General features: G+C 37.3%; 1 protein-coding gene across 5 annotated transcripts in view; it reads left to right on the top strand.

The window, feature by feature from the left end:
* Positions 1-24,078, top strand: part of FAM102B (family with sequence similarity 102 member B) — a 46,355-nt gene extending 22,277 nt beyond the window's left edge. For 2 of the 5 annotated variants that reach the window (XM_030572791.1, XM_030572797.1), the window contains exons 3-11: positions 3,930-3,959; positions 4,531-4,647; positions 6,162-6,208; positions 13,176-13,282; positions 14,331-14,429; positions 16,803-16,989; positions 17,067-17,221; positions 17,668-17,737; positions 20,038-24,078. In XM_030572791.1, the coding sequence (XP_030428651.1) occupies positions 3,930-3,959; positions 4,531-4,647; positions 6,162-6,208; positions 13,176-13,282; positions 14,331-14,429; positions 16,803-16,989; positions 17,067-17,221; positions 17,668-17,737; positions 20,038-20,080 (855 nt within the window). In that variant the 3' untranslated portion in view covers positions 20,081-24,078. The remainder of the gene's footprint in view (positions 1-3,929; positions 3,960-4,530; positions 4,648-6,161; positions 6,209-13,175; positions 13,283-14,330; positions 14,430-16,802; positions 16,990-17,066; positions 17,222-17,667; positions 17,738-20,037) is intronic. The other 3 variants (XM_030572796.1, XM_030572792.1, XM_030572795.1) reach the window with 3 other exon arrangements.
* Positions 24,079-25,748: the final 1,670 nt, after the last annotated feature.

Below are 25,748 nucleotides of genomic sequence, written 5' to 3'. Positions count from 1 at the left end.
CACCTTTCCCAACTGGAGGCACCATGCAGAAGTAACAATTGCTGGGATGATCTGTTGGCTCTCTCCAAATCATTGGCACTGCAAAAGGCATAGATTCCCTTTTCCTGTTCAACCACTGGCGAAGATTTGTTGCACAAGTGTTGCAGCATATGCATGGGGCCCACCTCTTGTCCTCATCTCCAATTTTGCAGCCAAAAGAAAGGTGATAGGCTTTCTTAACCATAGTGGTTATACTGTGCTTTTGTGATGCAAAAGTCACTTCACCACAAACATAGCAGAAGTTATCTGCACTGTTCACACAAGTACCAGGCATCTCTGCTCACTTTGGCTAAACAGAAATGTGTCCCTTTGCAAAATCAAACACTGACAAATAAGAGAGCAGACACTGTATGATTTCTAGAGCTGATATAGGGCAATTTGTTCAGCAGAGTGATGATGTAAGCTTCGTTATGATTGCATCATCCATGACTTCTAGGAATAACGTGATGCAATTCATATCATGTATGATGCAATACCAGCTTCAGATTGCATCATTCACTGTTTTGCCTAAAAAGCAAGTACTGTCCAAACCCAGTCATAGATTTATTCATAGATCCAGTCAAAGATGTATTTTAGTCATTTCTGGTTTAAATTGAGATCCCTTCCCTTTATAACTCACTTATCCTCCGCCATTCCCAAGTCAAGGGTCGTATATACTGACCCAATAGCATATCTTGAAAACTAGAGCCAATCAACAATTTTAAGCATCAATTTCATTCTCAGTGACCCAGAATTAGTAAAGTTGGACTACATTTATTTCAGAAGCATTTTGGCTGTAGAGCAGTGTTATTAGTAAACATAATTTTGTCATCTGATCATCTGCTTACTTAACTCTAGTTCACATACAGTAACTCCTCACTTAGGCCTGGTCTACACAGGAGGGGAATCGACCTAAGATACACAACTTCAGCTACAAGAATAGCGTAGCTGAAGTTGTGTATCTTAGTTTGACTTACCTCGCATCCTCACAGCACAGGGTTGATTGCTGCAGCTCCCCCATTGACTTCGCCTGCGCCTCTCGCTGAGCTGGAGTTCAGCAGTTGACGGGAGAGCGATTGGGGATCAATTTATCACGTCTACACTACAGGTGATAAATTGATCCCTGATAGATCGATCACTACCTGTTGATCTGGCGAGTAGTGTAGCCTAAAAGTTGTCCCAGTTAACATTAATATGTTGCTGATCAATTAGAAAACATACTCGTTTGAAGTTGTGCAAGGCTCCCTTATAACGTTGTTTGGCAGCCGCCTGCTTTGTCCACTGCTTGTAGGAAGAGCAGCCCGTTGCAGCTAGCTGGTGGGGGCTTGGAACCAGGGTGAACCAGCAGCCCCCCTATCAGCTCCCTTAAGTTCCCTATGCTGCAGCTGCCCAGTGGGCTATCAATTGCCAGCAGTTCAGTTGTCCCTCCCCACACTACCATGTGCTGCTCCTGCCCTCTGCTTTGGAGCTGCTCTCCGGAGCCTCCTGCTTGCTGTGCAGGGGGGAAGAGGAGGGCTAATGTCAGGGTGTCCCCCCTGCTCCTGCACTCCGCTTACCCCATCTTCCATAGAGCAGGGGGACACACATGACAGGCCTCAGGATGGAGGGAGCTTCCTGGCTGAAGCTGCCATCTCAGCTTGCTGATCAGCTTAAAAAGGCAGTGTACTTAGAGTGGGGTCAGCGTATTTAAAGGAGTAATGTGCATTTCTCTCTCACACACACACACACACACACACACACACACACACACACACACACACACACACACACACACACACACACACACGATGTGTGTCTCTGTCTGCCATGCCATCTTCCCTCCCTCCATTAGTGCTGCCTTGTAGAGTGTGAGGCTACATTAACGAGTTAACCCTTGAGGGCTCAGCCAATTGCTAGTTCATCATTTAGCGGTAAGGCATTCCCCTGAGAAATATCCCACCCTCTGACTTCACCACCTCAGCCAAGCTTCACAATCATCATTGCTGTGTACCAGTATTAAATTGTCTGTTTAAAACTTATACTGTGTGTGTATTTTATATAAATAAATAAAATACACACACACACGACAGTCTTTTGTCTGGTGGAAAAAAAAGTCCCTGGAACCCAACTTCCACCCCCCTTTACATTAATTCTTATGGGGAAATTGGATTTCCTTAATATTGTTTCGCTTAAAGTGACATTTTCCAGGAACATAATTATAATGTTAAGCGAGGAGTCACTGTATTGTAATTTGAGGGAGCTGTAACCATGAACTTAATTTATGCTAGCTAAATGGCATAACAGCCAGCTATGATTAATTTTAAAATTAGTTCTGAACTAAGAACCACCTCCCATGTGCAACATCCTGAGCATTCTCTTTTTAAGTGGTTTTGCTGGCTCACAACTTGAGCAGCATAAGCACGTTGCTACTTTCATTATATGATTTTTTTCAAGTATGGTGTTAATATATGAAGCACAAAGCATTTGTATGATTTCAAAAGGAACATTCATAGTATTTTATATAGCTATCAAACAGGATAACTTTTTCATAATTTATGTTGTAACATAACCAAAGTAGGTCAATGCAGATGCAGTTTCAGCGTAGTTACAGAAGGATAAAACTCTCTCACGTTATAAAACTTACCTTCAATTATATTAAGGTACTAAAAGTAGCAGAAATTTTTAAGAGCCTGTGCATTGAATGTGTTCAGTTGTTCCTTTGTCAGTTGTAACAAGGTGACTGCATCTCTCTAGTCTCCCACAAACAGGTCTTCTCTATTGCTGTGGGAATTCAGAGTCTTTTGAAAAGATTAGAATAAGGAAACAGTAATGCCTCACTTTTTTGTCAAAAATTCAAGGACGAGTAGCAGAAATATATTTAAATTGCTTATTCTTTCATCTAGTAACAACTGGCTTCATTTTCTTCCTGGGAAAAGCCCAGTTCTTCCTGATCTGTGACTGATGCAGTGTATAGAAATCCAGAGCAAGAAGCAGCAAGCTTAGAGTATGTCTACACTAGAGCTAGGAAACTGCCTCCCATCTGGGATAGACAGACTTGTATTAGCAGGGCTCAAGGTACTGTGCTAAAAATAGCTGTGTGGATGTTTTGGCTTCAGTTAAGACACAGGCTGGCTTCCTAAGCTCACGCCCAGTGGCTCAGGTGGGTAATTAGTCTGTCTCTGCCAGAATCACAGCATCCACACAGCCATTTTTAGCCCATTTTTAGCATGCTAGCTCAAGTCCCACTACCACAAGTCTGTCTACCTGAGCTGGGAAACTCATTCACAGCTATAGTGTAGACATAACATTAGAGGCCCTGAACTTGTGCCATGTACAGGCTTGATTTTCCTGATCTCCAGAGGTGCATCTCCTGCACGCCTTACCCCTAGCAGCAGAAACAAACTGGTGCTGTAGCATTGAACAGCTGTCTGTCTCTCCTGAGGTGACTTTGTGAAGGCAGCAGGGATTTTTTTTTGTTGCATTAGAAAATAAATTGGAGGACTTTTGAATTTTTATTTAATTACCAGCTGGTTCCTCAACATTCAGGGGTAGGTGTTTGAAATTTGTTTTTTTGCAAAAATGCTTATTTCACAAACCAGGGTATGTAGTTGGTGGGCCCCATAGTGATGGGGGTTATGCACACTCCTTCACCACTTGGATGGGAGAGATTAGGCTTCTGCAGTTTACTTCTCTCCTCCCCTCCTGGTGATCTCTTGGCTTCCTGATGGGATCCTTGGGTAGGCCTGAGAAGAAGCTTGGAGAAGCTTGCAGGGTCTCTTCCTGTTACAATTAGCAATATAATAGAGTAATACTATGGCAATATTGTGTTCAGATATCTCTTAAAATATGTGTACATGTTGGGTTCCTTCAAAAAGACAATATTTTAAATTTTTATGACTTGTTTAGTTACTAGTGTATGTTTCTTTTTGCAGGAGTTAAAAGGTGGAAAGGCATACGCAAAGGTAAATAGACATGATCTGTTCTATAAACTGACACTTCCTTCTTGCTCTCTTATGCTCTTTACATATTTTAGCTTAATAATAGGCTAGAATACCTATCATTCTGATACCCAACATGATCTTCCAGCTCATCTATTTGTAGAGGTAGCTTGGACATACTTAAATCTCCCCCCACCTCTCTTGAAGTTCGTTTTTCTTTGCCTCTCAAGAATGATGGAAGTCTTTACTTCTATATTTTTTGTGTGTATGGGATTCTCAATATTTAGAAAGCCTTCCTAGGGTTTTTTTAGATGTAAGTTGAAACTAAGAGTACAGCTGAGCAGCATTTGGCATTTAATCATATTAAACAGTATCAATTCTAACTATTTACAAGATTTTGTAGACATTTTTTCTTTTCTTTTCTAATGTAACTTCCTTTTTTTTTAATTATTTTTTTTAGTCCATCCCTTCTGCATGAAGCAGTCATTCTAATTCAAGTGTGATTAAAGGCTAATAATGAATACTAATTATTGTGCATAGAGTAAGTGGCCCTGGATTATACTATGATATCTAACTCTTCATTCTTTCTTAATAGCTGGGCTTTGCAGACCTAAACCTTGCAGAGTTTGCTGGATCAGGAAATACCACTCGTCGCTGTTTACTGGAAGGTTATGATACCAAAAATACTAGACAGGATAATTCCATTCTCAAAGTAATTAATTCATGGTTTTTTTTCCCATCATATTATCTGAGGTAAAAATGTATTTTTATTAACTGCATAAGGGAAAAACAGGAACTAATATGTTGTGGAACTGAAAACCACAAACATGATGACAGTCAAGCATTTAACAAGGTTTAAAATATATTTGCTGTTGCTGAACTTCCTTTCTGTCAGTACTCTCTCTTACTACAGGAAGACTGGACGTGTAAGTAATACAATACAGTAATCTCAGCCTTATTTTTGAGGACCAAGTGACATTCATACAAGCAACAAATTGGTGGATTATTTTTACCAGTTTTGGAACTCTGATTAGTGAGCTATACAGGAGAACCATTTTTAAGTATTAAATTAATTTTAGTTTCCTATTGGAATTGGGCAATGCAAAGTAAATTCAATATAAGACAATTAGAGTCTAGTGTAGACATAGTTTATATAATACTGTAATAGTTATATGCAGTTAGTTCTTTTCAGGGTAGTTTTCTTTAGTTGGCTTGCCTAATTCTGTAAAGAATGAGCCAACTTTCAGTCATGGATTGTGATGGGAGATGGAAATCCTCTTGCACTCACTCTCTAACCAGTGCCAAAGAATTTGTGGAAATATTTGAAATCTTGAACCCCTGAGAGTGATCTAGAACCACCATCCTTTTCTGTTCTAATCCATTTGGATCAGTAGAATTTGGGACAGATTTGTGTAATTTGATTAAATTGTGATGTTGGGGCACTGGGATTGATCAGTCACACAGGTAACTATACAGTTTTTAGGTCTTCAGTTTCTATTTGTTTGAGGCAGTTCTAGGCTTCCCCAGAATATGTTTCTTTATTCCAGAAAACATTCATGAAAACCCTGCTGGTGGTGTCAACTTTTTGGTCAAATGAGTCCTGACTTGCTTTGTTTATGGATGTTTGATTACATTATTTGCCTTTATGGTTGCCTTCACCTGTGACTTTCCCAATGACGGCAGCACAGCCGGTTTTTGTCTCTTGACAATCTAATAAGCAACTCTTAATAAATGATGATTCAGTGGAGTAATGTGCCTGCTGCTGGTGTATGTGCAAATGGAATTCCTTGTACATCCACATTGTTGATCTAAGGGGATGGATGAGATCTCCTACAGTTCTTCTGTTTTTTGAACCCCCTACTGTTAATACTTATTTTTATTGTATTGTCTTGTGTCCTTTTATAGAATCCTAAGGTAGAAATGAGATAATGTAACTGATTTCAAACATTAGTTTGTAGCTCTTGCTTTGTTTTAAAAGACTGCCATGTAAGATTTATAGCGGTTTAACTCTCTTCTGTACCAATATTATCGTGGACACAATTAGTTTTCTTTACATAAGTGTGTGTTTGTGTGTGTGTAAAACACGCACACATTTTCAATTTAAATGCAGATTTGGTACTGGGTATTACTTATTGACACATCATATAATATCACAGATCAATTCCTTTGCTGACTTATGGTGTTTTCTTTGTTTTGCTTATGTGTGTTGTTTTTCCTGATTTGTAGGTATTGATCAGCATGCAGCTAATGTCCGGAGACCCATGTTTTAAAACGTAAGTTTATGAACACTGTGGGGTCTGGAATTTCAGTTGTAACTTAGTGGCTCAACTCTCGTTTAAAGTTGTATTTGCCCAAATCTTTATCTTCAAAGTGACAATATTAAAGAAACATGAAAAATGTAAATGGTAGCTGAATACTGACTAACAGACCGTAAATACTGATAGTTGAGTGGCAGTTTTTTCATTGCCTTGAAATACTTTATATTCTCTACTTGAATATTGTATCAAATTTTAAACGTGTAATACTATAGAAATTCAGAAAAACACTTAGGGCAAATACTGTTCCCTGCACAAAGCCTATGCAAACTTGGTTGGTAGAGAGGAATTCTATTGATGCCTACGTTTAGAAAAGCTATTACTACATCTTTCAGTAATTAAACGTTATAGGTTTATAAATGATTTCTTTAAAATTCAAAAGTCTGTGTGATCTGATTTGGTATAAAAAATATTTGTTACCAAGGACATTGTGTAAGATAGCAAAAAATGTCATGCTTTCTTTGGGAAGGAAGATGGTAGTAGGAAAATACACTGCTTTGTAACAAGAATTCTGTGTCCTCACTGTGTTTGATTTGTAGCTAAGGGAATACAATAGCTCTACTTCACTGTGTGTTTACTTCTGCAGCTAACCACATAGCAGAAAACCATGTGCTGCACCGTAGGGAAAAATGTAGTTGTGAGTAAGATAAATTTTGCCATCTTTCCTTTTTATTCTGAGTCATACAAGCTTGGCAAGTGGCCTAACTGTAACAGTGCAATTGGGAAAATTCCTATTTCCAGCAAAGCCACAGTTTGCTAAATACAATTTGGATAACCTGGTCAGTAGGAATGGAGATACTATTCAGCATTACCACCATAAATCATATTTGCAGGACTCTGAAGGTTCGTTTTTTATTTTTAAAATGTGCTTTTTTGAGACCACTTCCATTAACATTAAATGGAAAAGCTTTTAAATATTAGATGCATCATTGTAAGACATACCACTATTACCAGAACAGTACAAAACCTAATGCTACTTTTCTGGCTTGTAGAAGATGTACAAAGCCCTTTCAATCTCTTAAAAATGACAAGCTATCTTCAATTCTAGTTCCAAATGGATTTTTGAAATTTGTGAGAAGTTTTTTCTAGTTGCACTTAAAAGCTATTAATAAGGCTACGTTTTAGTCACAGGTATTTTTAATAAAAGTCATGGATGGATCACAGGCAATAAACAAAGAGTCATGGCCCCATGACCTGTCCATGACTTTTACTAAAAATAGCTGTGATTAAATCTTACCTGCTGGAAAGGGGCGCTCCTGAAGACTGCTGCTTGGGGCAGGGCAGCATGGGGCAATGCTTCTGCTGGGGAGATGACTTGGGGGCCCCCTGCTGCAGGTCCTGGAAAGGAGGGGTGGCCCAGGCCTCCCCCGCCACTGGTCCAGGTGGAGAGTGGCCTTGGGGCAGCACCGGGGACGAGCTGCATGGGGCTGCCAGAGCAGTGTCCGGTATGGCTGGCCCTGGGGCTTCCCCAGCTGCTGTGGTGGTTCTGGGCTCACCCACACCAGTGCTGCAAAATTCACAGTGCCTACAGAAACTCGTGGAAGCTGTGACTTTCGTGACCTCCATGAATGATTCACAGCCTTAGCTCTTAAACACTTCTGTCTTATTCAACCGGATCTGTCCAGCTTATGTTTAAGCCCTTCAGGTAATTTGAACTTTATTTGTACTAAGGTTTTTATTCAATCCAGGCAGCTGTTTAAATTAAATTATATCCTGTAAATGCAAGATTCTAGATATGACTTTTTTAGTTTAAATGTAACATGGTTTTGGGAAGTTAATGTTTGATTACGTGTACATCTATCAGAATATTTTGTTGTCAAAAAGTGGAAGTAACTGCAAATCAAAAGGAGTTACATGTTTAAAATCATGACCCTTGAGACAGTTTAGCAATGTACAAAATACATGGATAGGCTATTTAGGGATAGGCAAGAGAAACACTAATCATTCCAAGTTCATATTAAGAAGTATCTCTCCTTCCCTCCCCTAATGGTCTGCTGCTTTCTTTTAACACTCAATGCAAAATTATACACTTGCCTTCATTTTAAAAAAATGACAGTATTTTGAACTGGTAAGACTTTTGGATGTCAGGTACACGTTTGTAACTTCAAAATAAGTGAACTAGATGTTAGGATGATTTATAAATTTTCTCCTCTCTGAACTGAAATCTTAGATTGCCAGTTTTAGGTTCAGCCACTGTTTACATGCCAAGTTATAAATCCAGGATAATGGACACTGTATAATTAATGGGGGAAGAGAGAGACAGATAGTCTAACTAAACTAGTTAAGGATGGGGTGTGGTTCTGTTACATAAGTTTCTATTAACAGTATATTGTTCTGAGCACCAACTCAAAATATTGTATAGAATTCTTTAGTTTATAGTGTCGGCTACTATTCTTTTAGTCTTTTCAAACAATATCCAGTGGGACAAGATAGAACAACCTTCGGTTACACTCAAAATTTAAAAATTAGACTAGAATAAAGAAGAGAATAATAGTAATCTGAAAAAATTGCTGTCTTCCTCCTTCTTCTGGCAGTATGTCTCAGGTGTCTTCTCGAAGATTTCTCATTTAATTTTCCTACTTTCTGAGCCTTAATCTGGATCAAAGTTCAGTCCCTTTGTAAATAAAGTAGGGTTGTCGATTTATCGTAGTTAACTCACATGATTAACTCAAAAATTAACTGCAATTAAAAAAATTAATCACACTGTGAAACAATAGAATACCAATTGAAATTTATGAAATGTTTTGGATGTCTTTCTACATTTTCAAGTATATTGATTTCTATTACAACACAGAATACAAAGAGTACAGTGCTCACTTTATATTATTTTTATTACAAATATTTGCACTATAAAAATTATAAACAAAAGAAAGTGTTTTTAAATTCACCTATACAAGTACCGTAGTGCAATCTCTTTATCATGAAAGTATAACTTACAAATGTACATTTTTATTGTTACATAACTGCACTCAAAAACAAAACAATGTAAAACTTTAACACCTACAAGTCCACTCAGTCCTACTTCTTGTTTGTGTACATTTACAGGAGATACTACTGACTGCTTCTTATTTACGATGTCACCTGAAATTGAGAACAGGCATTCTCGGCGTTGCAAGGTATTTACATGCCAGATATGCTAAACATTCATATGCCCCTTCATGCTTCGGCCACCATTCCAGAGGACATGTTTCCATGCTGTTGATGATTGCTTTAAAAACAAGTGTTAATTAAATTTGTGACTGAACTCCTTGGAAGAAAATTCTGTGTCTCCTGTTTTTTCACCCACATTCTGCCATATATTTCATGTTATAGCAGTCTCAGATGATGACCTAGCACACGTTCATTTTAAGAACACGTTCACAGCAGACTTGACAAAACGCAAAGAAGGTACCAATGTGAGATTTCTTAGGATAGATACAGCACTTGACCCAAGGTTTAAGAATCCTGAAGTGCCTTCCAAAATCTGAGAGGGATGAGGTGTGGAGCGTGCTTTCAGATGTCTTAAAAGAGCAACACTCCGATGCAGAAATTACAGAACCTGAAACACCAAAGAAGAAAATCAACTTTCTGCTGATGGCATCTGACACAGATGATGAAAATGAACGTGTGTTGGTTCACTCTGCTTTGGATTGTTATCGAGCAGAACCCATCATCGGATGGGTGCATGTCTTCTGGAATGGTGGTTGAAGCATGAAGGGACATATGAATCTTTAGTGTATTTGGCATGTAAATACCTTGTGACACCAGCTACAACAGTGTCATGCAAACACCTGTTCTCACTTTCAGGTGACATTGTAAACAAGACATGGACAGCATTATCTCCTGCAAATAGTAACCAAACTTGTTTGTCTAAGCGATTGGCTGAAGTAGGACTGAGTGGACTTTGTTTTATTTTTAAATACAGTTATTTTTTGTACATAATTCTACATTTGTAAGTTCAACTTTCATGATAAAGAGATTGCACTACAGTACTTGTTTGACGTGAATTGAAAAATACTGTTTTATTTGTTTTTTACAGTGCAAATATTTGTAATAAAAAATAAAGTGAGCACTGTACACTTTTTTTTTATTCTGTGGTGTAATTGAAATCAATATATTTGAAATTGTAGAAAACATCCAAACATATTTAAATAAATGTTATTCTATTATTTAACGGTGCGATTAATCACACAGAATTTTTTTAGTTGCTTGACAGCTCTAGTTTATTTATTGTGTAGAATATAAAATGAACTAATCAAAATTAAATATACTAGGAGATATGCTGGACTGGATTCTAAAAGATGCAGCACAGTATTCTTAGTCTAATGTGACGTGTGGAGCTGATGTGGCTTTAAGAGTACCATTTACAACCTCCAGATTCTGGGTTGCTCCAAGATTCAAAGCGGACTCTGGTGTAATGTAGACAGCAGTGAGGGGCTGTTTAAGTTATGGCAACCAGAATCTTTGCAGGGTTACATGCTGTGACCATATCCCCTACACTAAGACTTTTGAGGGTGTCCTTGGAGTATGGCCTGCCTGCAATCTTCCTTGGTTCCTACAGTGCGAGAGTTCTCCCTGGTCAGATCCAGGGCTATTTGAGCCCTTGTACACTGCTCTGGCCCCTTTTTTAACCTGGTATAAATGGGCCTGAGTGGAAGGATGAGGATTTCACCTACTACATAGTGGACAGGAGCTAAAAATGTATTATCTTAGTTTGTTTAGCAGGGCAGAGTATGTTTTACCTCTGTGTTTATTGCACACTCCTATATTTACTTATTGCCACATGTCTACATATGTCATTGGTACTGATTGCATTAACCTAATATTACTCATAGCAGTGATTCCCCAAGGGCTACTGAATTCTAGCCTGTTTGCTAATAAAGTAATGTATTCCTTTTCTCTGTACACTAGTACATATAAAGTTGAAATGAAAATTTTGATTTTTTTTTTCTGGAGACAACGTTATCCATAAGTCTCAGATACACTTTTTATGCCAAAACAGAAAAATCAATTTAATCAGGCTCTCTAAAGCCCTGTTAAAGGACTACTATAAAGTCTATTTCTGTTGTATAATTGATGTTAGGGGCTTGCAATAAAAGCAAAAAGAATCTCTTGGTTATGTGTTAAAACTTGTATTTTACTTCACGATGGCTTGACAGAATTATTCAGTCTTGATCTCTTCCAAACTGATGATGTAATTCTTTCCTGGAATACTAAACTTTCAAATCAAACCCAGCAAATATTGTAGCTGATCCAGATGTGGGGTTTTGTTTTTAGTTTTTGTTTTGATTAGCTGGCTCTTTTCTTAGAAAATGGAAACTTTTTTTCAAATTTTATAATCAAATGAAAATCAACTACAGCTACTGCCTGTCTTAACTGGCTCTGGATGTGGAACTGGAATCATTTCAGAGAATGCTACCATGAAGATCCTGGACTTTAATCTTTTACCTAACAACCTAAATTTGGTCTTCACAATCTCTCTCTCCTACCTTTTTGTCATTTTTTCCTACATGTAGCACCACCACTGGCTTCTCCCTAGCACTGCATGTAAGCTTATCTAGATGCCTTGAGAGGTCCGCAACCTTCACACCTATCAGGCAGTTCACCACGTAGTTCCCCTGTCATTACAAACCCAACTATCTATACTGCTAATAATCAAATCCCCCATTACTATTACCTATCTCTTCCTAATAACTCGGTGCCCCTCCCCAGAGGGGTATCCTCAATGTGAGAGGATAGTATGGCATCTGGAAAGAGGTTCTCAACTATGGGATAGTTTCCTTCTGCTCCTGCTTGATGTTCTCCTTCCTTGAGACTTTCCTCTTCCTCAACAGCACAGAGGCTCTCGGACTTCATGATTTTGTGATAGATACCCTTCTGTAGTGAAAGCAGTTTGTGTTCAATAAACTGTATCTCCTTGAGTATAGTTAAAATTGGTATGTTGGTTGAATATTTGGTATGGGATAACTCAGTTATTAAATTTTTATATTTTGAACTGTTTCTGGTTGTATTTTTATGCTCATTACTTGGGGGAGAGGGTGTATGTAACCAGACCTTTTGCTTAGGTATGCATTTGACCTTTTTAAAAAAATCATAGGGAAAGATTAAGATTTAATAGGAAATATGCCTTCTACACATTGTCATTGTCCATAGACTCCATGTAGGTGAGTGAGGCCATTGAGGCAGTTGTTAAATTATTATTGCTGTTGCAGGCCATGAAAAGCATTTCTAGCTGGAAATAAACCAAACAACTCAACTCTGTTATAGTTTGACTAGCCAGCTATCATGTAATCATAAGCTTAGTGCTTTGGTATTAAATGTCACTCATTCCACATTGGCTCTCTTTAAGTAAAACTAATTATTAATGTCTTATAATAAAATGTGTATATTAAGTCAGAATTGGAGTCAATTGTCTAGCTTTATTTCCCTGCAAACAAATTTACATTCTGGTAATGTAAATGTTATGGAAAGGGGACACTAGACACTTGGTTATTCTTACTGAACCTGTGTGTTTTTGCCAAGGATAGAAACATTTTTATACACTCAAAATGCCTATCCTGGGCTGGGAGTACTTTAATTAAAAACTAAATCCAAACCAAACACCTCCCCTTCCAATTAAATAAATAACAACCAACAATCAGTCAACAAGATGAATCTGTATCTTTCCGTGGGGCCTCCAAACTTTTCAGTCCTCCCCAGAAGGCTGAGCAAATGGATCAAATTCAGGGTTCCTTGTGAAGTTCAACAGTTTTGGACAAAGGGAACTGGGGGACTGTGTTCCTAAATTTATTGATACTACAGTCTCATTAAATCCCAGTGAAGTCCAATGTGAATTGAACCTATAACCCCCCTGCCCACTCCTACCATCACCCAAATCACGATAATGCTTCCAAAAAGACAGAAGCACAGGTAAAGCAAACCCTGATCTCTGTGCATTTGCTTACAGGCCTCCTTCCACAGGAATGTCCATCACAATTGCTGGAGAAGCAGAATCTTTACATGAAGACAGGAAAGGCGGAGAGAACTTGAAAGTGGTTCATCTGGGTGTATCAGGTATGAAATAATGCTATTGGTTTTACTGTTGTTTGAGTCCTAAGTAGCAGCAAACACATTCATGAAATCTTTTGAATGTTAAACAGACATGGACATTTTATCCCAAATCCCCTTTTTACTCTGTTTGTTGAGCAATACTGCTCTTGGTACCACTATGTAAATGCAGAGTAATTCCTTTGATGTGCTGGATTTACACTGGCGTAATGGAGCAGTATTTCTATTAGAAGTGAGAAGAAAGGGAAATCGGATCAATTGCCTATGTCCCTTTTTAAAATTCAAAATATTTTGAGAGTGTATTTTCTGCTACTTAAGCAAATCTCAGTGGCATTACTCTGGATTTATACCAGTGTACTTAAAGCAGAATCTGGCCCTTAATATTTAATTTATGAATGATCGTGCTTTCATAGGTATATTGGCCCTTAATATTTGCTAACTCTCGTGATTTGGTGCGTTATGGATAGATATTGAATAAGGTTTTTAATGGTACAAGTTTAAGAATCACTTAGCATTTGTCATACTGAAAGCAGACAAACTATAGAAATCAGTTCACTTACTATTAAAATGTTGCAACTCTAGGGTGAGTCTCAATATATTTTACTAGTGCACATCAATATTAGACTGAGATTAGGACAGGAAATGGTATTCTGTCAACTGAAACTACAGAGAATTTTATAAAAGTATCTGCTTGAAAAGTGGCCAGCACATCTGTGTTAACACTGCTTTTCTGGGGAAAGTGCCATGGGCTCTTAACTCAAGGCCCAGCTGCCTGTGGTCATTAATGTACTTCAACCAAAAGCTGTCCAATTGTGTACCCTCTGATACTCTCTCCTTTGAATCAGTAATTATTTATAGTCCAGGTGAGTGTCATGTACTTGAATGCTGACAACATTTCTTGCAGCACCTGGATTTTCCTTAGAGGTTTCTTATCTAACTAGTATCAAGTTCCATTCTGCTTATCTTGTGAGGTCTGACATCTGTCTGATAATGGCTGTAGGCCAAAAACTGAGTGCTGGATTCAACAATCTCTTCTGATTGCCGTTTATTGTAGATCTCTCAGCAAAGAGTGCGTCAGTCCCAGATGAACTTGGTGCATGTGGACATTCCAGAACATCAAGCTATGCAAGCCAGCAATCAAAATTGTCAGGTAGAAGTTGATGTTGAATTCCCTTGAGTTAGTTTTATTAGCTTTTGGTATTTCAGAAGCTTCACAAAGCATTTTGATGTAAACAGGCTGCTTTGTGTGTAAAAAGAAACATTCTACCTAGTTAGGGCTTTTGAATTGGAACTACCTGGTGTTGTGTTGGTTTGTTTTTTAATTACCTACTGGTTTTGGGGGGGACTAACTTTTTTTGGAAATGGGAGATTTTTTTTATTTTATTTTATTTTTTTTAACTTTGCCACTCGGAAATGTTTACATGGAAGCTTTTATTAAGGAATAACTGACGTTAGAACCTGTTTCTAATTTGTCACTAAAAGCTTCAGGCATTCGAAAAAGTAAAAAGGGAAATGATGAAAACACCAGGGTTTTTACATCTCTTAGGAAATGAGAATTAAAAGCCTAGGAGACCATGGGTGGAGTTACTTACTGGTGATTGGAGACAGGGTCATGGCTAATGCATGCAATCAGTTGAAGAGGGCACTGGGTAGTTATAAAATCAAGCCCTAGACTCTAGCAATATCTGGAAGGTTGGAAGAGCATCCAATAACATGGTTCTGCAGAAAGCTGGCTAGCTTACCTTTATCATAACCTAGTCCCAGATTTGGACCTTAGCGTCCAAAATATGGGGGTTAGCATGAAAACCTCCAAGCTTAGTTACCAGCTTGGACCTGGTAAAGCTGCCTTCACCCAAAAAATTAGAGTGTTTTGGAGCACTCTGGTCCCCCCAAACCTTCCCTGGGGACCCCAAGACCCAAACCCTCTGAGTCTCACAACAAAGGGAAATAAACCTTTTCCCTTCCCCCCTCCAGGTGTTCCTGGAGAGATACACAGAAGGGACTTCTTCCTCCCACCAATTCCCTGGTGCGCACAGACTCAATTCCCTGGAGTTCCCCCCTAAAGAAAAACTCCAACAGGTCTTAAAAAGAAAGCTTTATGTAAAAAGAAAGAAAAATACATAAAAAATGGTCTCTCTGTATTAAGGTGACAAATACAGGGTCATTTGCTTAAAAGAAATATGAATAAACAGCCTTATTCAAAAAGAATACAATTCAAAACATTCCAGCAACTATACCATGTAAATACAAAAGAAAAAACCAATAACCCCTATTGTATTATGATCTCTGTACTCAGAACTTGGAAACAGAAGATTAGAAAGCAGGAAACAGAAATCCTCCCATAGCCGAGAGAGAGACAGACAGAAGACAAAGAACTCAGACACAAACTTCCCTCCACCCAGACCTGAAAAAGTCTGGTTTCCTGATTGGTCCTCTGGTCAGGTGCTTCAGGTTACCTCTTTCCAGGTGTAAGAGACATTAACCCTTAGCTATCTGTTTATGACAACCTTATTTCTCATTCTTCAAAGTGTTGAATTCACTAAGTGGTAAATTCTCCTTCTAACTGTAGTAGACATTAAGCTGCTGATCATACCACACATGAAAGATTAGTGATTACCAGCCATCATTGTATGACTTTATCAGATTCCACCTGCCTAATGTTGAAAGAAGTGATAAGGAAGAAGTATCTGAATAAAATCAAGTAATAGAAACTAGTAATTCTTCTAAAGTAAAAGGAAAACATTTTCAAGAGTTGGTAAATGAGCAAGATAGAAGGGATTCATGCTCATCCCAAAAGGCTGAAAACTAGATTACTCTCAGTCAAGATCAAATGTGTAAGTTCAATGAAATTATCTGATGTGATGGAGCAGAACAATGAGGAGACAAACCTGCAATAGAAACTTTTTTTTGTTTTTTTTTGCCATGTCCCTTATGTTCCTTTTCCAGCAACTCTTCAACATCAGATGCTGCGCCTGAAATTATTTTGTCTTCAAAATTCACAAACTAGCAAAAATCAATCTGTGATAATGCCATAAAATACTGAAAGGGAAAGACTTGAACTTTATCGACTTTCATCCTTCTTTTACATGAACAAATTACCAAAGCATGTTTGCTCTGGATACGTCTCCAGATGCAGGAAGTGAAGAAATAAAAGAAAAAAAATTTTAAAGGAAGACCCGAAAAAAATTAATTAGTCAGATATGAAAAAGATCTGATAATAGCTGCAGTCATCCACCCAGAAAAATGCATTCCTACTTAATACACTTCTTTCTTAATCTGAAAAGAAAACCCCAGAATGTGTCCAAGCTGATGAAGATACCATCCAAGAAGGCAGAGAAAAGAATGATGAAGATTCCAAAGGAAAATATACTAAGTGAAGTGAATTGGATAGAGTAAGAGAGTGTATGTAGCTTCTTAAAACATTTGTAGGCTCTCGTCAGGAGTAAAACCAACCAAATAGTGGGGGAAAGCACAGCCCTGGCCATTAATAATGTAACTATTGTGGCTCTTCTCTGTTTTCCAATAGGATATAGCACATGTCACTCCAGATCATCCAGTTTTTCTGATCTCAGCCATAGGAGAAACACCTCAGTGGGAAGTACGTCTACAGGAATTGGAAGTATTCTGGAGCCATGTGAAGAGACTGAACCAAAAATAACTGATGATAATTTTGATACTCCTGTTAAAGATATATCTTCAGAAAAACTCAGCAGGTACACTTAACATAACTTGAAAGGCTTCTTATAGTGACAGTACTCTGAATTAAATGTATTGACAATTTAGTTTTTAGAATCTCTAAATGTGTTTATCCTAACAGGCATCCAGTGAAGCAAGACTCTGTAGAGTCACAATTGAAGCGGGTTGATGCCACCAGAGTAGATGCAGATGATATTGTTGAAAAAATATTGCAGAGTCAAGACTTCAGTTTAGACTCCAGTGCAGAAGGTATATATGGGGAAAACAAATAAAAACTTGGAAAGACAATATACAGTACAGTAGAGGCCCAAATGCACTAATTTAATGAACACCCCATCCCCCACCCCCACTCCTACTCCCAGTGTGGGTAAGGAGTGTTTATAGATCATTCCAGGAAAACTCCTGGCTGCTGCTGTCTCCTGAGAGGCGAGAAAGGTTGCTGGGCTTTGTGCCCCTGGGGCCCATCATTTTAACTAAGTCTGTGCAGCAAAGGGCAGAGGTAATCCTACAAGAAAATTTGCTTTCCCTGAAGCACAGCTTATTATGATTGGTTTCCAGTTGTTTTCAGAGGCAAACATTTTAAAATATCATTTACAAAGTTCATGGATTTAAAATGGTTTTAAAAAAGATTTAGAGAATATTTGTTGGCAACACTGAAGATGTCATATTTAAACATGTTAACTTTTCCTTTGTAGAAGAAGGGCTGAGATTATTTGTGGGCCCTGGCGGGAGTACTTCTTTTGGAAGTCATCATCTACCCAATAGGTATGTAGTTTGAACAATTAATACTTGTTAGGTACCAGTTAGCAAAGGCATATTGTACTAGGTGTTTATGAATATTTTGTCTCTGATATATGCCAGTTCCATTTTCTCAATGACTCAGATGACATAGATAATACAAAGCAACATTTTCAAACCTGGATGCTTAAAGCTAAGTTCCTAAATCAATATTTAGGCACTCAGATAGAATTGATCTAACTTTCAGAGGTGCTGAACATTTTGGAAGCTGGGGTTGCTCAGCATTTTGGAAGTGACCTGAATTTCAGTCTGGGTATCTGAATGGATTCAGAAGCCTAACTGTAAGCATCAGATTTGAAAATGTTGGCCTTATAGACTTCCTCTGGGTCTAATTATTCTGTAGGCTAATTGCTCTCAGGAAGCTTTTTTCCTGTCAGTCTTGACTATTTCTTCAATATCTAAACTCTCTGATATTTTCCTGATACTCAATTTGTTTTTCCTTTCAATTTAATTGCACAGCTGCTACTCTGATTTCCATATAATTCATCATCTTTTTTTCTCAGTGTCTTCATCCTTCAAATATTTGTAAACTCTGAGACATACCCTTCCCGCTGCTTTCATTTTTGATCTCTCAAGCAGACTATACAGATATAGGTTTCAGAGTGGTAGCCATGTTCGGCTGTATCAGCAAAAACAGTGAGGAGTCCTTGTGGCACTTTAGAGACTAACAAATTTATTTGGGCATAAGCTTTTGTGGGCTAAAACCCACTTCATCAGATGTATGGAGTGGAATATATAGTAAGGAGATATAAATACATAGCACATGAAAGGATGGGAGTTGCCTTACCAAGTGAGGGGTCAATGCAAACAAGCTAATTTAAGTTAGAAGTAGGCAATTCTCAACTGTTGACCAGAAGGGGTGGAAATCACTTCTGCAGTGTTAATGAGCCCATGTAAGCAAGGTGGCCCATTTCAAACAGTTGACAAGAAGGTGTGAGTATTTAGCAAGGGGAAATTAGTTTTTGTAAAAACAACTAGGAGTACTTGTGGCACCTTAGAGACTAACAAATTGATTTAGTTTCTGTAGTGACCCATGTACTGCCAGTCTCTATTCAGGCCTAATTTGATGGTGTCCAGTTTGCAAATTAATTCCAGTTCTGCAGTTTCTCGTTGGAGTCTGTTTTTGAAGGTGTTTTTTTGTTGAAGAACTGCCACTTTTAAGTCTGTTGTTGAGTGACCAGGGAGATTGAAGTGTTCTTCTGGTTTTGGAACATTAGAATTCCGGATGTCAAATGTGTGTCCATTTATTCCTTTGCGTAGAGACTGTCCGGTTTGGCCAATGTACATGGCAGAGGGGCATTGCTGGCACATGATGGCATATATCACCTTGGTAGATGGTGAATGAGCCCCTGATGGTATGGCTGATGTGGTTAGGTCCTATGATGGTGTCCTATGAATACATATGTGGACATAGTTGGCACTGGGGTTTGTTGCAGGGTTTGGTTCCTGGGTTAGTATTTTTGTTGTGTACACACCACACAAGTGACAGTGTGCTCTGTAAAGGGGGAAGGCAGCAAGAGACTTTAATTCTGTGTCTGATGGCCACCTGGTCCTGCAGTTCAGAGACGTGCAGTGCATGCTACCTTCTAATTGCCCTGTTTGGACACTGGTGGCATGAACTAAAAAGTACCTAATTTCCATTAACATAGTCCTGTTTGAAAGAGGGCTATTTTCATGTGAACTAGCAACTTTTGGTTCATACCAGCAGCATCCACACAGGATAACTAGAGCTCAACAATTCGGTGCATGCTGCTATTCACACCTCCGTAGTCTGAACTGTGGGGCTCTGTAGACATAGTCAAAGACTAATACATGATGCCATCCAATAATTGACTACAGGTGCTTCCTTGTAATCAGATTGAGGGAACTGATGCTTTTATTTCTTCTCTGGTAAATAATACAACTTTACTGGCTTTGTGAGACTTAAGTGTTTTTTAAACCACATAACCACTGTGGACTAGGGAAGTTGATAATTTACTGTAGGGAAGTTAATCAGCTGTTGTACTTGCCTGAAAATATAAATATAATATACCAATGAAAACAATTATTGATCAATAGCATGAGAGGGCATTTTCCAACCTGCATGTTCTGCTGTTGTACTGTAACAGTTTTACACATTCAAATAGACATCTGAAACACTTTTCATTTTGTTTTTTCTCTGAATTTGTAAGCAAACAAAAATTCCATTGTTCTATATTCGGTATTAGTTAGTATCTTCCATTTAAATTAGAACTGAAAACTTGTTTGTTTTGCAATATTTTTTTCAGGGTAGGATCCGGAGCATATGAACAAGTGGTGATTAAACGCTAGAACAGCAGGACTTGAACAGAAGAACAGTTGTAGAGTTCTTCCATGGATAATTAAGATGTGTTCATTTAATCCCAACAGTTATCAAAGTTGATGTGATGAGACAGACTCTTTCAAGAGGCCAACTCACATTTGGTCTGAACTGTCTGAGTACCTCCTGCTCATAAAAGATCTTTCACGTCTACAATGGTATAAAGGCAATTTTTAGTATCTATGCCTTGTACAAGTATATATCCATTGTTGTGATCGTTACCTGATGTTAGTGGATTACTGGCTTTTGTAACTACGTGTAAAACATCTTGTGGAAACCTGATATATGGTGTCTATTTGAACATAGTTTTATATAGAAGTTCATTAGTGATGATGTGCTCTGTTTGCAACTTGGCTTTCAGAAGAAACCCCTTAAAAGAAGATTAGTCTTAAATTAATCTAGTTCAAAACTTAAATTCTACTATTAGAAATAATTCTTCATAAATAACTTTTAAAATATTACTTGCCATTCAATGCTATAATAGCTAATTCCTTCTATCAGGCCATAATTAGTATAAAATGGGGATTAATGCTTCCAAGAAAACAACTGAGTTGTGCTTTAAGATGCCATATTATCTGCTTCAGTAATATTAAACTTGTAAATGCATTGAGCATAATTAACTGTAAGGTTGAGTAGCAGATGGTAGAGACAAATATATAAAAGCAAAATACAAGTGACTAGGTCTAATAACATCAAACAATATACGTTGCTACTTGTAAATAAAATCTGATGGCTTAAAGTGCATCAGTATGACTTCTGGTCCTATGTAAATGACAAAATTATATTTACAATTTCACATCAGAATTACCAAATCACAGTAAAGCACTCAACAAGCTGGTCTTGTATGCCTGAGGATAGTATGATTTTATGGTTTGGGATATAAAACTTTTTAGTCTCTGTAAGTGAGATTCAGCTGTCTAAACAAAAAGTAAAGCTTCTTTCAAATGTGATTTCTGTTACGCATGAACCTTAAGGATCAATGGATGATAGTGTCTGGTGAAAGTAGTCAGCAGCTTAACACCACTGTGAACACGTTTTTCTAGCTTAACCCTTCACAGTTGGGTAGTATATCTCTTACAGCTGAAGGTGCCTTGTTCCTGTGGGTAGGAGATGGGGAGGGAAGGATAGATTACCAAATGAAGCTTTTAAGAATAAATGACCATCTAGACTGGCTAACTATTGCCAATATAATTTACTAACAGAAGCACTTTATGCACATGCACTCTGCAGTCTGAAAAATCAATCTCTGGGCAAAGGCCTCACCTTTTTTGTGTAGAATCACTAACAGCTTCACTATCTGTCCATTGTTACACTTTGAGGCATGAAACATTTTGACCAAAATGTACTGTACTTTAACTTGCACAAATGGAATGGCTTGGTCTAAAATGTATTAGTTTTAGCAAAAGGTGAGAATTAAAGATCTTTTCACAAAAGAATTGTTTTGTTGACAGCTGTAAAAGTATTTGCTTATTTTTTTAAAAAAGATTTCTGGTGGGATGACAATCTAACAGTAGAGGTTTAGATGTACTAAGCCTAATGTTTAGATGTATTTTAGTACTAAATTGCAGTAGAAAACCTAGTTTTCTAAAAATTAGCCATATGGTTTACCAATGTGATCAGATAGGTTTGAATGAATCAAAACAATATTGTGGCCATTTTTTTTCCCTTAACACTCTGAAGGTTTCAAATTCCTCTCTCAATCAATTGGGTATTTGGGTTCCTTCTCTGGAAGTAAACTTTGAAGTCTTAATTCTTAAGCTGTATAAAGAAAACTTTGTTTTACATGGGTTTTTAATAGGTTTTACTTTTTCCTAAGTGTGTATAGTATAAACTGTTCATTATTGAACTCAATGTTTTATTTATATTAGCTTAAAGGAAACCTTAGAGTTCAAATTTTGTTGAATACTGTTAGATAAGAGCTATTCCTTCTTAATGATGGTATTTAAAAGGAGTATTTTTCTATTTCTCATTGCTTGTGTAATTTTTTTTATTTGGACTGTTCTAATGGGTAAAATGTATTAAATACAACTTCTTTGTAATAACTGAAGTTAGTGAGATTGTGGAGGAGATGACAAAATGCTTACAAGAAATGTAAAAATGATCCTTTCATTAAAAAGTTGCCATTAGTGTGTGTTTACATTGTCCAGATAAAACATGCCAGTTTCTGTTTTCCAAATTTTTGAATAGGAAGTATTTGATAAGGTTACTGGGTTTAAGATAAAGCTGAGAAACCATAGCAACAAAGTATAAAGGTATTTTTATGAAACAGACAACTTTTTTGCAGTACTAAATTGTTTATGGAGAGGTGGTGGAGCCTAAGAGCACCAATGTTAGCTTTACAGCTCATTCTAAGGGGCACACGACTTCAAAAGGGGCCTGTTTTTTTTTCCTGAAACTTGAGGTTGGTTTTGTACACACTTATTTAAACTGACTTTTACTCCTATAAAACTATCCATAATTTGCTTGTTGCCACAAACCAGTAACTCTAATTTTTAAATGCTTCTAGTTTGTTTGCAATCTCTTTAAATGCAAGGTGCCTAATATCACATCTTGCTATTTCATCCTCTTTAGCATACTATGCTTTTTTAAAAAAAAAAAAGTAAAATCAATGAATGTAGTCCTTCAGCTAATGTTATTTGATAGACATTTACCAGACATTTATTAAAAATGTACAACTGTAAAAGACCATTTTTAAGCGCAAAAAGCAGAACTTGAAGTGTCCTTAAAGAATTTGAGGAATAGGAGCTGGCTGCTACTGATTCTTTTCTTCAAATAATGTAATCCATATTTTAATAATATAAGATGCACAGAAGCTAACCCCAAAATGTTGATATTTAGAGAAAAACAAGTGTGTGATTCCAAAGAGCAGTTTGGTTTCAAATAATTTATTTAAAATACTCAGGATAGACATTTGTAGCTAATCTACTAACCAAAAATGCCCTTTTCTGGCTTTTCTAATGTTGTTTCAATAGAACTGCTTCGTTCTGCAGCAAATGCCATTTTCCGTTCAGAGGAATCTTGAACATTTGGAATTTTCCATAAAACCTAGAAAATTGTTGCAAAATGTAGTTTTGATTGCATTGACACCAATGGGTCCAGCATTTGGTTGAGGTACAGCACGAGTTACTACATATTGGTGTGTTGATTCAGTGCCTGGGAGCTGGTTTCCATACCTAATTTTGACAAGTATTCATGCAAAGTCCATTATGTCCCCCAGCAGGATTTTTTGAGCATTAAGTGAGTAATAAGCTATTTTGTACTGTTTCAGTGTGAAGAAATTAAGTCATAATTACCTCTCCCTTTGCATTGCAAATTTTTGCATTTTTATGTCACTCATTACTGTTGCAGCAAGCTGTGTAACTGAAAGCCAAACTGCATATATAACTTATTTACTCCCAAACTGGATTTTGGTGCATGTCTTGACAAACTTGTCAAAAAGAAGAAAGTCATTAAATGGTGACAGGCTGAAATTTATTTATTTATTTATTTTTACTTGTGGAAAAATAGGTAATTAAAGGCTGCCTTGTTTGTACAATGAATTTTAAACACTTATGTAGTAACTTAGCTGGTAAATTCAGCTTCTAATTCTGTTTTCAAGTACACAGATAACTAAAGCCTGTGCAGTGGGCAGTTTGTGTAGGTTGGCTGAAGTCATTTCTCCTCCAGCCACATGAGATCTCATAGGGGGGAAACGTTTCTATGTAAGTCAAAATTTGAATAAATGTCCATTGTATTTTGTTGGTTTACTGTTCACACTTAACAACAAAACTCTCCATGAAGTGATTCCTTAAGTATGTCTCTTGTACTTGGAGAATGACCTTCGTATTTAGGTACAGTACTTAATTGTGTAAACTGTATTATAGTGAAATCTAGGGAGACTGACATAGTAAAATCTGCTTCTTTTCTAATAAAATGAAAAATTTGTAATGTAAAAATTGCCTCATGTAGACAATTAAAAATCATGGCTTCAGCTTCGAATGTGTTTTTTTAAAAACAAGGGCTTGTTGAGATTAAAAGAATTTAGTCTACTATAAAGTAAGGAAAAATGTAGATTTTTTTTCTTGGGAAGGACTACTAGAAAACCTTCTTAATGGTTTTGGGATGGATTCCTGGTGTTCCCCCTTCTGACCAGGAGTAGGTAGATCATTATTTTGCTTTCTCGCCTGACTGTTTGGGGAAATGCACATGTACTACTTGCCTAGAAGAATTCTGTTTGAGGGAGATGGTTGTTCAAGTATAATCTAATAGGCCAATGAGCTGGCTAAATCTCCATCTTATTGGGGCATAGCAAGTTCATTTTAGTGCCAAGGTGGTCACATTAAAGATACAGTGTCCCAGGCTGCATTTCTTATATGCACCCATTTGCCGTCTTTAAAAATATATTTAAACTGACTTTTATGATCCCAAATCCCACTGCTCACTACAAAAGAGAGCAGCACCATCTCCACAAATGAGTTGGAAAAATTAGAGCCGTAGAGGTGAATGATGACTAAAACTAAGTCCAACTGTTTATGCATACGGTAAGCAGAAATTTATAGTAGGAAAAAACCCAAGTTCCCTTTCAAGTAAAGGTACATCAGTAATTCTTTACCCAGCATCTGACATTCTTCAAGCACACAACTCAACATGCTATTTTTTTTTTTAAACCCTGATACTTTTAAAATCCTTCGTATATCGGGCAGAACTCTGTTAATTTACCACCTCATTTTTCCTTTTTGACAAAACTTTTTCACTTTTTCCCCTTTTCAGTCCAACTTGCCATTCATATTTAATTTAAACAGTCTTTGCTGGATAGATGATAGAAGCTTACTAAAAAAGAGGCAGTTTTAAGCTAAGTGTTTCTTTACCTCTTTCTTATTACTCATAATGACAGCACAGTAACACTATTCTTGAATGAAAAACTCTGGCCTGGTGATAGGACCATAGATAACTAGCACAAATGGCTTGTGAAAATATGTCTGGCTATTTTAGCAATAAGGTCCATTCTGTGCTACCCTTGCACAGTGAGGAATTAAGTTACTGCACCGTAGTTGTCTATAGAAAATCAAAAACAAATACATCAGTATACTTTTGGATATTATTAGTAATAAGGAAATCAACTCAGATCCTGTTAAATTTCTCTCAAGACACATTTGTTAAAAATAAAACCTGTGCTTCACAAACTTTTTGAATATGGATAGGATTAGTAGTTTGTGTAGTTGGCTGTTTGGTAATTTTTTTATTTTTTTTTTTTTACACTACTGCCTCTGCTTCTGTCCCTTTGTCTTATTTACTCACTCTCTTCCTTGGTGTTGTTTATATATAGTAGGATGTAAAATGATCATTTCTATGGTAAGTTTAATTCTGGAGTTAGGGGAGGAAGAGACTGTCTTTAAGAAACAAGAAATATGAATGTGTAAATACATTTGTTGGCGGGGGGTGTTGAGCAGCAAGCAAAAGATGGCTATGGCTGCAGGGAGGGAGAATTTTTATTTTAATGAAAAAGGGGGGAGGGGCGGGTAGGATGGACATGAAATACCAGGTTTTACACCTTAGTACTGAACGCTCACATTTTACTGCATTCTATGCATTTTTCTAAATTAACCAATTAAGCTTGGTCCAAAGTGGAAGTTACAGTTGTACATACACTTGGTGACTACA

The sequence above is a fragment of the Gopherus evgoodei genome, chromosome 8 (genome assembly GCF_007399415.2).
Source record: "Gopherus evgoodei ecotype Sinaloan lineage chromosome 8, rGopEvg1_v1.p, whole genome shotgun sequence".
In the NCBI taxonomy this organism is placed as follows: domain Eukaryota; kingdom Metazoa; phylum Chordata; order Testudines; family Testudinidae; genus Gopherus; species Gopherus evgoodei.
Note: the sequence above shows the minus strand (reverse complement) of the source record. Positions and strands in the feature narration are given on the sequence as shown.